This window comes from Nanorana parkeri, unplaced genomic scaffold, assembly GCF_000935625.1.
Source record: "Nanorana parkeri isolate BGI_ZX_2015 unplaced genomic scaffold, ASM93562v1 scaffold301, whole genome shotgun sequence".
Lineage (NCBI taxonomy): Eukaryota > Metazoa > Chordata > Amphibia > Anura > Dicroglossidae > Nanorana > Nanorana parkeri.
This window is the reverse complement of record NW_017306569.1, coordinates 1,069,015-1,084,429: the sequence shown is the minus strand read 5'-3', so window position 1 is coordinate 1,084,429 and position 15,415 is coordinate 1,069,015. Positions and strand designations below refer to the sequence as shown.

The window sequence follows — 15,415 nt, the reverse complement described above, 5'->3', positions numbered from 1 at the left end:
GCCATGATCGGGAGCTGTACGGGCTATTGTGAATAGCCCGTACAGCACCCCTTTGGTTCTACTGAACCGAAGGGGTCCTGGGGCCGAAGCTAGCCGAAGGATCGGTCGAAGCTACGGCCAGATCCTTCTGCAGCTTCGTGAATAGACCCCTACATTTTTGCTTTACAAGATAAATATTTTTAGGCATGTAGGGTATATACTCTATAATTATGCGCACCCTGTCAGTCTGACTCTTATAGATCCAGCTCCACTGAGTTCTCTCTAAGTTTGTCTGTGGTCCTTCTTCTTTTCTTGCAACAAATACAAGATATTCTGATACTACATGAAGTTGGATTATAATACATTTTATTAGTACCAAGGGCAGTATACATTTACACAAAACCTCTATTACTTTACACCTAAAATAATATGCATGTGAGTAGAAGGGATTTTATTATGAAGCTTAGTTGGATTGGGTGTTCTATTAAAAATGCATTGTGGAGCCTTTTATTTAAGTTTGCATAATAGAATCATTACTACAATGCACAGTTTTGTGTGGAAACACTGATAATCATTTTCCACCAATAAATCTTATTTTTCAACACCTGTGCATTTATTTCTACAAGAATAAAAACCTGTTGAATTCAAAAACACTTAAATATTGCCCCTTTCTAAACTCCGGTTAATTTCTTCTATTGCTTTGTTCTGCAGTGCTGGAGTGGGAAGGACTGGAACATACATAGTTTTGGATAGTATGTTGCAGCAAATTCAGCAAGAAGGAACAGTAAACATTTTTGGCTTTCTAAAGCATATTCGGTCACAGAGGAATTATCTGGTGCAAACAGAGGTGAGAAATCTAAATAACATTTCTATATACAATATTTGTTAAATCAAATTAAAATCAATTTATGTTGCCAAACCCTATTAAAAATATCATATTGATATATTTTTAAATGTTTGGAGTTGGTTTCCCAAATTAAAAGGGATACATACAATTAACAGGGTCACATACAATATTATACATAATAAACTACTCTCAGGAGATTGTTTCATATTCTGGTCAGAAATGGGTCTTTCCTTTATTAAGGTCCATTTTACATTATTTACACTCTACACATGTGGGAATCATTGAACTGCCATCCTGGTAGATTTGGCTCCAGCAGTGATTCTTTATATTGCAATCAATGGCAGAAATGGGTAGGCAGTAGCAAGATATTGCACTCTATGGGCAGCAGTAAGAGAGCAGCTTTAAGATTAGATAGCACAAGTTGGTTTAATGTGAGTTAGATGTCTTTCAGTTCTCTTCAGAGAAACACAGTGCTGTCCAGAGAAAAGACCAAGACAAATGTGGCCTAACCACAGCCATGCCACTGCTTTAGGAAAAAAAAATCCTCCAGCACATTTATAAAGCACAGCATAGGGAGTAAAGTCTGTTTCTTTTTGAGTTGTGTGGTATGTCACAGTGTCTCATGTTGCCCTGTTTCCCCGAAAATAAGACCTACCCCAAAAATAAGACCTAGTACTATTTTTGGGAATTGCTAAAATATAAGACCTACCCCGAAAAAAAGACCTAGTTGTGACCATTCGCAGGGCTGGTGGTGGCATAAGGGTGAACTTGAAGAGCCGTGGGAGAGGCAGGAGAGAATCAGCGGTGCCAGCGAAGCCAGCGCTAAAGGAAGTGAGGCGGCACCTGAGGGAGCAGAGCCGCATAAGCCGATGCTTCCTCTATAACGCCGACTCCTGTCACAGACGGAGTGATACCAAATGCACTCCGCCTTTGAGGAACCGATAGTGAAATTGCACTTCGCTCATTCTGGCCAGCGATTGGTTAGCAAATTGCTGTTGGAAAGGTACGGCACCCCTGATTGCCCTGATCACCATATTTTTGTACATGAATACATGTAGACTGTTGTACATGAATAAGTGAGGATTGTTGTACATTAAAAAAAAAAGACCTACCCCGACAATAAGACCTAATGTGTTTTTTTGAGCCCAAAAAAATATAAGACAGTGTCTTACTTTCGGGGAAACACGGTAGGTGCTGTAGGTGAACAATGATAACATCAGTGGGAGGCAGGAGTCATAGAAGTGACTGGATATTTTAAAGCCAGAAGGGCTGGTGAAAGTGACTGGACATTTTGAAACCAGAAATCAACTGATCATTTTTACCCTTATTTCACTAATTAGATATACATTGTTCATACATACCATTATTAATACTCATCTTACTGTGCCATAAGCTGTTGACTTTAGGGGTACGGAATTCATATCGCCGATGCCAGGACATACAGTTCCGCGTACGATGTGTGAGGATTTTTTTCTACGTTTAGCCCTGTTTTGGGCACGCAGCAGGGCAAAATGTGGAGCGGGGGAAGCCGCAGCTTGTTTTTGTGCAAGGCTGTACAGCCTCCTAGATCACTTGTATAGCAGCCTCTTTCTCCCTCCCCCCGCCGCCCCCCCCCCCTAAAAAAATGTTTGGGGTCCCTGCTCCTCTAGGGTTCCCAGGACCAGGGCAATAATTTCAGGACGGAGAGCGGGGAGCAGACCTGAGAACATCCATTCTCCTATCGGCTATGTGATCAGTGACACAGGAGCAAAATGCATGCAATTAAATGCACGCCTAGGGCTGTGGTAGCCAGGCAGCAGCGTTCTCGGCACACACAATGTGGTAAGTTCACTTTCCCAAGTAATTTAGGAAAATGGAATTACCCGCTTAAATCTGGCCACCTTCCCCCACTATACTTACCTTTTGGTGGATGATCCTCCTCCTTCACTAGTACTGGTGTACTATTTATACCCCATACTGCCGTCCAGCATTTCGTTAGCAAATTGCAAGCAAGCGTTAGTCATTGTGGTCAGGTGATCGCGCTGACCAATGAGAAGTGCTTCTTAACACAGTTAAATGCGGTTTTGGTTAAAACAAGTAGATTGGGCCCCCACTTTAGTCCTTGGAAAAGTCATTTTTTTTACAAATGTTCCACAGCCCTGTAGCTTTACTTCATGAAAAATAATAGAGCATTCTAAATATATGAATAAAATATATGGGTACCAAAGACAACAGTGATTAATGCACCACTAAATGGACAAACTGTGTTTACATTATTTTGACCAAAAGGAATCCTGAATTTCAGTAAACTGTGTATGATACCCTTTTCCACATTTCACTCCCTAAAATTCTTTGTAATCTTTTTGATCATTTAAATGCTACATTATTTCAGACAAAAAGGATTTAATATTTATTGTGAACACATCTAGGAGCAGTATATCTTCATTCACGATGCTTTAGTGGAGGCTATTCTGAGCAGAGAAACAGAGGTACCAGAGAATCACATTCATGCCTATGTTAATGCTCTTCTAACAACGGGCCCATCTGGAAAAACAAGACTGGAGATGCAGTTCAAGGTAAGTCGTGTACTATTTCATGAACCCTGAATCAATGGTATTTTGTACATTCCTTTATTTTATGTGAATACTTCTCTTGAGGACAAAATGTAGATGTTCTAATATAATTTTGCAGCTTTAGTGCATTTACCTTGAGCTTTGTAAAAAGGCCTAATCATAAATTTAGTATTGGACATTCTAGTATGTTCTACAACACATTATTACTGACAGAAGAGTCTGATAAAATGACACTCTGTACATAATAAGAACCGATTCTTCCTGAATGAATGGAAAACAGAAGCGCATTCCTTCTTATTTATTAGCCGAATGTGCTCTGAAAGAAAGGCAACCTTTTTTTTAAAGAAGAAACCTTGAACAGCGTAACCTTATAAAACAGACATTGTACGTCTTGTGGCCAATTTTGAGAGCACGAGAGACAATCTAAGACTTTAATAAACACTTGTCAATATAGGAAATTGCAATTAAAAATGACCTTCATTCATGGGAGAATGTAGTCATTAATTTTATTAGTAACCTCATGTCATGTTCTTTCATCTAAAACAAGTAGAATACAGCTGAATCTGGCATGGATTATTATATCTTACAGCTACCTTAATGATTCCTAGAACATTTTCCTTTTAGCTTATTGTTGAATAAAAACTTTTCTGTTGTCCTTTCAGTTGCTAAGCGAACCCAACATCCTCCAGTGTGACTACTCCACAGCATTAAGGGCACAAAACAGGGATAAAAATAGAACGTCTTCCATCATACCCGGTGTGTGGTTATACAGTTGTTGTCTTTTGGATATGTGTGTTTGTGTAAACATCTAAATCTAAGGAAATGTTTTTACTTCATCCTGTCATGGCTGATTCAATTTTCCTTTAACATATCAATGACCAGCAAAGAGTGTTCTTTGTTAAACTTTGTTGTGTGCATGTGTGTATATATATATATATATATATTTATATATATACACTGAGTGGCCAGATTATTATGACCACCCCATCAGTACTTCGTTGGGCCACGAGATGACTTTGTTTGGCCGCCTCGTGACTCCACGAGATGTTGAAAGGTGATGCAAGGAATCTGACACTGCACTGTTGCCCTTCTGTTGTCTTGTACCAGTCTTGCCACAGCTGATGGACTACCACTATTACCAGCTACTACCACCTCTCCTGGTCTGACACCATTACTAGCTCCTGCCACCATTACCATCTCCTTCCACCTCTACTAGCCTATCACCATTACAAGCTCCAGCCAACCTTGCTGGCCTGCCATCTCTACCAACTCCTGCAAACTTGCTGGTCTTCCGCCATTACTAACGCCTGCAGCCTCTGCAATATTCCAGTACTCAAGCACTGTAAAGGTGCCACGCATAATTTTTCTGCAGCTGGACATACAACAGATGCTTACATAGGGGCTGATTTATAAATGTTCTGCCCAGCATATAGCTGAGGGAATGCCGTTAGCCCAGCACCCCTAAATGGTGCTGAGGAGCAATGAACACATTTATAAATCAGTCCCATAGTGTGCATTGAGTTTGTACAATATTTGTGGCTGTTGCCACTGAAATAATACACTCTAATTTCTATTGCATGGTAAAAATGACCTTGTCTTTCCCTCTAATCAAGCTGCTTACATACTCTCCAGCCACCCGCTATATGGTTGGTTATTATGTATGAAATATTACACTCTAATGTTTATTTTAGAATATAGACCACATGGTCTCTGCACTCTGGGGTTGTGGTTTTGAAATGTTTTTTGTGCACTCTGTTTTGACATTTTATTAAACTTTTACAATAAAATGTGATACTGCAAAAAAAAAAAAAGTTTTACTATGAATATATGTTGCCACTGTCTAATTGTGACAAAGTACCAAACTTTCCTATAGCTTTTAGATCTGTTGCGGCTACTAATTCCACCCATTCAATTCAGGCCTATTACCACTGGATAAAAAATCTGGCGTCTCAGCCAAAACAACCTAAAAAAATTTTTTTTTTAACGAATCAGATTAGGGCATTGCTGTTGTATCTATTTAAAGCGGACCTTTACCCATCTCTTTAAAATAACAACAAACACACTTTTAGAAATGTTTAGTAATGACAATCTACAAACACATACTACTAGATAACTGCAGGCTTGGTATTCTTTGCATACCTTGTTTTTCTTTCCTTCTGACCGTGGCCATGTTTACTAAGGGCAGATTACTAGCTCTCCTATTACTTCCTGGGTTTATGGCACATGTGACTAGGACATGTGACCATGCACATCATCTCAGGGGAGGGAAAATGCCTTTCCCTGAGATCTCGTGAGATTACAGATGAGATTTCCTATCAATGCTCTGCTGATGACAAGGCAATCCCAGTGTGCATTGCTTTGCCCAACTGAAGTAATTTGCACTTTCAAAGCAGGAAGTGTAAGTAATTCAAAATCACAGCATGTTACATCTGACATGTCTATGTTATTATTAATTATCATACATAGACAGCATTGGTAGAATCACAGACCTGATGTAGCTAGTGGTAAATCCAGCACTGCTTCTTACAGTAACTGTTTTGCTATTTAATATTTCACAGTTGAGCAATCAAGAGTAGGACTGCCATCCCTGGTTGGAGACGGAATAGATTACATTAATGCATCATATATCATGGTAAGTAAAATTTGGCCCTAGGGGGGCGGGGGGGGGGACACGTCAGTGGGCTTTAAGTGGCACACTGGGGTACTTTGAGGCAAGTAATTATATGGCACACATAGCAAACCACATTAACATAGCCCGATGACACCTAAGAGTTAGACCAGCTTAAAGGGAAATGATTAAATAGAACCCAAGTCTGTTTACTGTATGGACTGCACACATATACTACAGTACTTACACTCTCAAAATATGCCCTAATTAGAGTGCCACATGTGAGTTTCAGAGGCAGAGTGTCTACCTTAAAGCAGAAGTAAAGTGGGTTGTTTTTTTTTAAAAGCCCTCCATAAGTGTCTGCAATAATGTGCTAGTATGCACAGTATTTTAGGACATTATGGCAGACTTAACCTGTATACCAGGGGTGCCAACATTTTTTTCTTTTAAGATCTACTTTTCAAATGATGAGCTCAAGGAGATCTACCAATAAAAAACACACCTGTATTTGAAAACCAAACACATTAAAATGCTTACTGGGACTACTGCATGTATCCTCTTATTGAATAAACCTAATAATTTAAAGCTGGATTGCAGTTTCCTGTTTGGGGCAGTGCGAATTTTGCCAACAGTGGTGAATGTATCTGTGGAGAGCATGCATAGCCATAGAGATCTACCCTCCAGCAGACACAGGTCATATCGATTACACCTCAATAACGAACCCAACCCCACCTGTTCTCTCTATCAGCAACTCCTACAGCCTCTCACCTCTTTCTGTGTACATATCCCAAACCATATCAGGGCCTCTCACCCCTTTTCCCTGTGTTCTGCTCCTCAGAACACCTCACCCCTGCCTTTAATTCACTTGTCTCCCTTCAGACTTCAGAAGAGGAGGGGTGGGCCAAGGTGTTCGACGCTTCAGAAGAGGAGGGGCGGGGCGAGCTGTCCGACACTTCAAAAGAGGAGGGGCGGGCCGAGGTGTCTGACACTTCAGAACTTCTTCCAGGTTCAGGGTTTTCGAGCCTCTTGAATGGCCAGCCAGCATAATGTAACTCCTGCACATGTGCACAGGAGTTACTTCATCTCGGCATGCAGGGTCTGTGCACAGAAAAAAAAGAAAATTGCTTGGCAGAAGGGACTTACACGGTCTCTTGTTCTATTAAAAAAAACCTACCTGTCTGCAATTTTTAATTTAGGACACTTTACTTCCACTTTAAAAAAGAACGTGGTTAAAACCATTGTGGACCCATTAGCAACTGCTGAAACAGTGAACACTTTGGTAAGAACTATGTAACATACAACATAAGGTACACAGTAAAGGGATCAGGACTATGTAACATAGAAAATAATGTGTGAAATGCAGAAGTCAGGAATACTTAATGTACCATATAGCATATAGAGCGTAGTTGTCAGGACTATGTACCATATAGAGCGGCAGCGCTCACAACTATTGAACATACAGAGTGCAGCAGACAGGGCTATGTGATATACAACACAGTGGGTACGGCTAAAGATGACAAGCACCTTCAAAATCATCACTGTCATTAGCAGCAGCTCCCATATTTCTGTCACAACAGGTTCCCTTTATATAATATATAACTATATAAGTTATATATTTCATGTAACATATGCTTATAAGTAACAACTCCATGCGTGTGCCTGTAAATAACTGTAAATAAAAAATTCAACTCTTTCTTCAGGGGTATCATGAAAGCAATGAGTTTATAATCACTCAGCATCCCTTACTGCATACCATCAAAGATTTCTGGAGGATGATCTGGGATCACAATTCACAGACAATTGTAATGTTTGTGGATAACCCAAATATGGTAAGATTCCAGTCTTATTGTTGGAAGTGCATTTGGTTAACTATATAGAATACTAGAATACAGACTTCTCACTTTTCAAAGTAAATGTTTCACATTGAATGCCAAATCATTGATTGGCATGATTTTTTTTTCTCCTTTGCACATGAGTATTCAAAGTGAACCCATGTCCATTTTACTTAAAATATTCACTTTACACCATGGACATTCACTTGCTGGGACACATTTGCTAGGTGAGCATCATTTACTCCTTCTAAACAAAGAAGATTGTTCATTTGGACATTTGAAGTAATTAATAAGGGTTGAATAAACAATGCAGTGGAAAGATGTGTTGTGTTGTTCTTAAGAAAGTGTTTTACTTTCAGATTGTTGAGATTAAAAAAGTACATTGGCAGTCTGTACCGAGTCCGCCCTTAAAACCAAACAAATACACAATTTAAATACATACATTTGAACTGTTTTTACTGCAAGTCTCCTGCCAAACAGTACAGCCAGGTCCTGCACATTACTACAGAAAGCACTGCAGTAAAGCAATATAGGTTGGCCCAGGACTTACCCCAGCCTGTGATTGGACAGTGATTCTGATGAAGTCATCCATGTGTGCTCTCCTACTTTTAGTATTTTTACAAATTTAGATGTTCAGCTGTGAGAAAAGCAATAGAGTCTAACTTGCTTAGTTTGCTAACCCTACACTTTAAATTTCATTGTTGCTGTGCAGAGGATTTTATGTTAATTATTTTTCGTATTCTATCACTGTAAAACTCATTGAATTATTTTAATGTAACTGCTACATATGTGGACTTAATTGTGTCCTTTTTACATCTTATTGGAGTTCAGATTTAATGTTCTCGCCTCACCTTTAAACATGCAGATGGATTTTATGTATTTTTGCAATAATTTCTACAACTTTTTATAATGAATATTCTTTTACCAGGCTGAAGCTGAATTTGTTTACTGGCCAAACAAAGATGAACCCATTGCCTGTGAAAATTTTACAGTGAGCATGGTAGGGGAGGACCATATCTGTCTGTCAAATGAGGAAAGAATGATAATCCAGGATTTTATTTTAGAAGCTACCCAAGTAAGTATAACCTAATACATGTTATAAATGATTAGAATTGTACCAGAAACAGTAACATAAAACACTGAATTTGCACATAAATGTTGTAAATAGATATGAAAAAAGGGTTCATGTAAAGGGTTTACATATTATTTGGTTAACTGCCAGTCATAAAGTGTACCTTATTCATTGGAGTTTCTTTATCATCTATGTAGGATGACTATGTGCTGGAAGTTAAACATTTCCATTGTCCAAAGTGGCCAAATCCTGACAGTCAAATAAGTAAGACATTTGAACTTATAAATCTGATCAAAGAAGAAGCAGCCAATAAAGATGGGCCTATTGTTGTACATGACGAGTAAGTAAGGCCGTGTAAAATTAACCGTATATTTATTGTTCTAAATGAACACTATAGCATTGTATATGTATTCCATCTTAGGAAAGGATTGTAAGATAAAATATTGGATGGGGAATCATCTTGTATCTGAATAATAAAAATGATGTCTTGTGGTGTGAGTTGCAAGTAGATAACAATGCAGTATTAATGGGAAGAGGTAATGTGTGGTGGTCATTTCAGATAAGTACCTAACAATCTATATTGGGAAAAAAAACTATTGGAAAACAAGATAAAGCAGGTTAACAAATAATGTATTGTCATATTTCATTGTAGGATTAGTTGCTCTAACAGTGAAGAATAAAGTAGGATCAAACTGTTTTAACCACTTGTGGTCCAGAGCAATTTCTTATTATTTGCACACACATGATAAAATCTGAAATTTTGGCTGAAAAACAGCTTAAGACCCCTCAAATAACTATATATTTTCTGAAAGCAGAGGCCATGCAGAATAAAGAAACGCTAGTTGCAATTTTTTTTGTCTCACAGTATTTGCCCAAATGTTTATCAAACCATTATTTTTAGGATAAAATACACTAAAATGAAAATGAGTGCACAGAAAAAGAATATAATACCCCCCAAAATGGTAAAGTATAAAAGACGGGGTCACCCTGGATAAATAGATACCAAACATGTCAACTTTAAAATTGCGTTCGCCCGTGAAACCGCAACAAACTACAATACCCATCATTTTCTGTAGACGATGCTTTAAAAGCTTTTGCTGCTCATTATTTAGTGTTAACAGTGATTGATGGCCATAGAATTATTGCTCTCACTCTGACGTTCATGACCATATGTAATATGTGTGGCACAATTTTCGTTTTTGCATGTTGCATGTTGACGCGTCCTAATGTCACCTAGGGATCCCAAAGAAGCTGATGAAGCAGAGATCTGCTTTACCAGCTTCTTATCCTGGCTCTAAGAGTGGCTGGAAGCTTGCTGATCTCCCTCCAATCAATGTGGGAGACCCGCCGTGACGGTCCCGGGCCTGCATGGGGGACAGCGGAGCCCGGGTATCACTTGTATCTGAACAGCAATTGCCTGCTGTTTAAAACAATACCAAGAACACAACTGCAACCACTTCAGGACAGGACATATTTTGACAGTGGACACTTGCGCGTCAACGGGGGAAACTGTCATAATTTACAAACAGGCAGTTAGATCAGAACACAATCTCCCTCCAAGCTCAGCTCCTCTCCGTGTCAGAATGCGGAAGTGATGTATATTACATCACTTCCGCATTCTGCTGTCACTCTCTGGCAACAGAACCTCCAGAGAAGCTAGTGAAGCAGATCTCTGCTCCATCCGCTTCCTTGGAGGTCCCTAGGTGACATTAGGGGGTCTGAAAGACCCCTGATGTCTCCATAAAGAGGACCTGTCACATCTCTGCTATCGCATAGGGGGATTCTTAGCCCCCTATGTGATAATAATAAAGTTAAGTGAAAAAAAATTACAGGATAGAGGATCACAGGAACCAGAGCCTGCTTATGTAATAGACATGGTGTTTGAAACGCCTCACCAAACCTGAGCATCCTGCCTCCTAACATTAGTGTCAAAAACCAAGAATAAAACTTGAGTAAATAATTCTATGAAGAACTAAACATAGATATTAAGACCATTTAATAGGAAATGCTCATGTCATGTCATGAGCAAATATGGCCACCCCCATGTACATACATATAGCTTTTTTTTATAAAATTTACAATTTAGCCAATGTTAGTTCTTTTTTTTTTTTACAAATCGAATAAAAAGGCTATTGGATCACTTGAACTCTTATAAGTATATAATGTATTTTTTCAAATCAGTAGAGCATAAGTTGTTATTGTTCTTACTAGTTATTTACGTAGCTTTCATGGAATATACATGCGCACATACTGTATATTCTACATGGTAGCAGTTTACAAGGAAGTCCTTTTCTTTCAGATATGGAGGGGTAACAGCAGGAACATTCTGTGCATTGTCCACCCTCATGAATCAGTTGGAGAAAGAAAATTCTGTTGATGTTTATCAAGTGACCAAGATGATTAATCTGATGCGACCTGGACTATTTTCAGACATAGTGAGTAAATATATAATACAGTCTTTCTAATTTACTATTAAAAACAACACTATGTGCCTATTTTTGTGGAGCTTTGTATCTATGGTATAAATATAGCAATCTATTAGGGTCTCAGTTTGAGTCTTGAAACACAAAATTAACTTTTCTTGGTAAAGTAAAATTCCATCACAGCATTTTTGTTATTTTTTGGGTGGAGTGGGCAACGTTTGATCCATTTACTGCATGCTTACTGCTTTTTGTGACCCTGTTGGGGAGCTGTTCTCTTGCCCCCAGCATGGCTGATGGTCTGTGTGAAGTTCTTTTAATACATGACTTACATTGTAAAAATATCTAAACCCAAGAACAAAAATGTAATATATTGCATTACCAGCCGTTAGATGTGTTTGTTGTGTTATTTTTTTTTTTCAGTCTAAGTACAGTTTCTGACAGTACAGAGAATATCTGTTGCTCAGGATAGACATTCATCATATATGTAACTTCATGTGTACTGGACTGAAATCAATAACAATGTTAAGAGCATATAAGAGAAGTTAATTGTTAAAGTTTGCATACACTTTAATGTTTGACAGGGATGTGGAATTCCTATCGCCCAATGCACGAGACATACAGTTCCAAGCACCGGGCAGGCAGTTTTTTCTACATTTAGCCCTGCTTCGGGCAAGCAGCAGGGCTAAATGTAGAGGGGGAGCCATTTTGTAGAAATTATCTCGAGCGGCTGTACAGCCATCTGCATCTCTCCCCGGCCGCCATCTCGGTCACCGCCCGCCGACTCCCTCCCCACTCGCTGGCTCCCTACCCTCTGTGGTCTTCGGAGTTCCTGCTTTTCTGGGAGACTCGGGACCACAGCAAATTAGATCAGGTTGGAGATCGGGGAGCAGAGCGGAGAATGTCCTAATCCGCTCTGCTCTGTGTAAACACTTAGACAAGAGAGCTGCACTCGCAGCCTTCCCATCTCAGCTGTTACAGGAGTTATAGGCGACAGGTTAAAAGAAAGGGAACCTGTCACCTCTGAATGCTATCACACAGGTGCTTGTAAGCTCCTGTGTAATAGCAATAAAGTTAAGTGAAAATTTATTTACAAGTGTAAAAAATAACAATCAATAATCAGAAAAGAAAAAAAAAGAAATATAAAAAATAATGTGATAAAAAGTAAAAAATTAAATTAAAGTATAAAAATAACAAATATTAATTAAAAAAGTAAATTAAAAGTAAATAAATAAAAAATAAAAGGAAAAGATAATACGCACTCACATGTAGGGCTTGGTGTGTGTGTACGCTGAGTGCTGCCCCCATTCCACTGTGTGCCATATTGTTGTAGCTGGGCAGCAGCCCATACAGTACCCCATACTGCCATCCAGTGTTGCCCTGTGCCATGTATTCTGAATTTCGCTTGCAAATTAGCACTGTTAAATACAGTTTTTGTTAAGATTCATTTTTGTATCACGACAAGTACGTAGATTGTCACGAGGGACAAGTAGATCGGGCCCCCACTTTAGTCCTTGGACAAGTAGTTTTCTTTTTTAATTTTCACACCCCTGTTTGAGCAGAAATATAATACCTCAAGAATTGTCTGTATATCATAGGCAGTTATCCTAAATGGCTTATGCTGCCTATTGATGTACATATATTTGCCAGAGAACACAGGCCAGGAAGATAATCACTTTTCTTGAAATGATTAACCACCACAATACTTACAAAAAATGACAGTGGCACACATGGAACTTAGATCCTTATTCTTCTCCAAAGACGAGTGAAACATTGGCCAAGAAGATTTTAGGCTTGAAAAATCTCTGTATAAAGGAATGAGCACCCCCAGGCAACAGCAGAATGTATTATTGCCCTCTAAGGAGAACATTACAAGTGAAGCTCAAATCAGAAGCATTGTTTGTTATTATTGGGCCATTTAGGGTTTCCTTGCTGTGATTTCCACCAGTTGATTATGGTAACATAATTATTCAACAATGGAAAAATACCACCACAGTCTACCACTTGTTTGCCAATACACTTGTATCCCTGTCTACACATCTGTGCCAGGTAGTAGGACTCCTGCTCCTGTTTTCTTCCTTGTTCCTAATCATACATATTAGACACCTCGGTCTAAGATAATTAGGAGCAGCCCACCCCCACCTCCCCCAATCAGGAGTGCGCTAACATTAGACGTAATATTTGTACAATGTAAAACGAATTCCTGGGGAGAAGTAGTAGATATTTAGTAGGTTATTGCAAAGACAAAAACAGAAGCTTGAAATGAAGTCACTATATCAACCAGATAACAATTTGATTTTAATTCACTGATTTCAGAAGTCTTAAGGGTATATAGATTGGTTGTCATGGGTTACAGCCCCTTGCTGTTTGTCATATTGACTAAGCTGGCTAGATAATTCATCTATTAGACTTGTTTAAAGTAAAAGTATTAAATGGATATCATTAATAAAATGTAGGATTTTCAAGAATAAATATGTGGTAATCATAACTGCGTATACAATGGTAACACGTAACATGGTCATGTGTAATATAGTATTAAAACTATTTTAATCAATAAAGCAAATCCGTACTGTATTCTTAAAAGTGGTTAATCAAAAACAATGTACTTTCAAGATTCTTAACTGACTCAGGTCTGTTAAGAATATGAGAATTCAATGCAATTCAGATAAAGAGGATTTTAAAGACTAAACTCGCTGGGTAATATTAATGTCATGCTCATGCTGCTGCACAAAAACCCTTTGTCCACAATCAATTTATCACATTGAAAGCAATGTGTTTCCAAATATTGTGCTTGTCAAGAAGAAGTGAAATTGCTCAGTGGCATGAGACTAAAGAGCGGAACAGAACTCTAAAGGTAAAATGAAAAAACAGACGTCTTTTCTAGTACAAATGTTCAAATCCAAGGACTGTCCCTGATAAAACCGACAATAAGTACTTCATCTCTAATTTTGCCAATGAAGTGGTTTTGTAATAACAAATATTGCTGTCCTTATCTATTTTTCCACTTTCTTTTACTTCTAGGACCAGTATCAGTTCTTATATAAGGCTATTCTGAGTCTTGTAAGCAGCCGGCAAGAAGAGAGTCCAGCGGCTTGTCTGGAGAGTAATGGATCTGCGCTACCTGATGGAAATACTTTAGAAAGCTTAGAGTCTTTGGTATAATTATGAACCACATGCTATGTCATGGCTCAGTTTTTAAAGCGTAATTAAACTCAAGTTTGTAACTTTTCAGCAAACATAGATTCCATACATACTGTAGACAGGCATTAAATCCTCCACAGGTTTTCCCTGCCTTGGATATCACTATAATTGTTAGCTGTGATGTCACTTGCACATTTGCAATTTTATTCTGATTTCCAGCATCACGGACATGCCGGAATCTGCAGATGGCCTTGCCTTTGTTTACGCCAGCACTCATCTCCAACAAGGCTCTCACGAGTCTTTTCCTACCGGATATTGTATGCTTCCTTCCTGGTATGGGCATGTGCGAGATTCATGAACAGCGTGATTTGAGATAGAAGCAGTTAGGTAAAACAAACGCCAGACCACTTGTAAGGTGGCACTGGCTTTAGTGTTAAGGGAAGCGAAAAAGATCGCTAAGAGATACACAATAAGCTTCGTATTAATGGTTTATTCACTGGTTACTAAGCACTCTTTTATCTTTACCAATGAGGTTGTGACTTTTAATGACAGCAGTGTTCAGGGTTTAATTCCGCTTCAATACTGTGGAAGGAACTGATCACTTGCAGTATATATCTTTCTAATATTCTTCCAGCACTGTTTGTAACAAATGACTACTGCCTCTCATTTACAAGTAATAATGTGTGCCTTTTGGAAGACATAGATCCATCCATCACAGAAAGAAAACTTCACCAACACCCACAGTGTTTTTTATGAATGGATTTTGTGCTATATTTACTCAGTATTAGTTTCTACTAGTGATTTTTTACGCTCTCAGCTATTTGTATTTATAGCAATGTGCTTTTCCAAAAAGAACATGTTTTATGTAACACTTAGATGTGATAACGCTTAGTATGTTAGAATTTTGTAAGTGGTTTTACTACAGGAATGTAAATATCATCGTTCTTGGTACTTTTACCATTTC

The 15,415-nt window shown here is 38.6% G+C and overlaps 1 protein-coding gene across 8 annotated transcripts in view; it reads left to right on the top strand.

Moving 5' to 3' along the window:
• PTPRZ1 (protein tyrosine phosphatase, receptor type Z1) overlaps nucleotides 1-14,567 on the top strand; it is a 175,276-nt gene extending 160,709 nt beyond the window's left edge. For all 8 annotated transcript variants that reach the window (XM_018557755.1, XM_018557754.1, XM_018557753.1 and 5 more), the window contains 9 exons: nucleotides 691-826; nucleotides 3,235-3,381; nucleotides 4,041-4,134; nucleotides 5,937-6,010; nucleotides 7,687-7,815; nucleotides 8,747-8,893; nucleotides 9,088-9,230; nucleotides 11,190-11,325; nucleotides 14,332-14,567. In XM_018557755.1, coding sequence (XP_018413257.1) covers nucleotides 691-826; nucleotides 3,235-3,381; nucleotides 4,041-4,134; nucleotides 5,937-6,010; nucleotides 7,687-7,815; nucleotides 8,747-8,893; nucleotides 9,088-9,230; nucleotides 11,190-11,325; nucleotides 14,332-14,472 — 1,147 coding nt within the window. In that variant the 3' untranslated portion in view covers nucleotides 14,473-14,567. The remainder of the gene's footprint in view (nucleotides 1-690; nucleotides 827-3,234; nucleotides 3,382-4,040; nucleotides 4,135-5,936; nucleotides 6,011-7,686; nucleotides 7,816-8,746; nucleotides 8,894-9,087; nucleotides 9,231-11,189; nucleotides 11,326-14,331) is intronic.
• The last annotated feature ends 848 nt before the right edge of the window (nucleotides 14,568-15,415 follow it).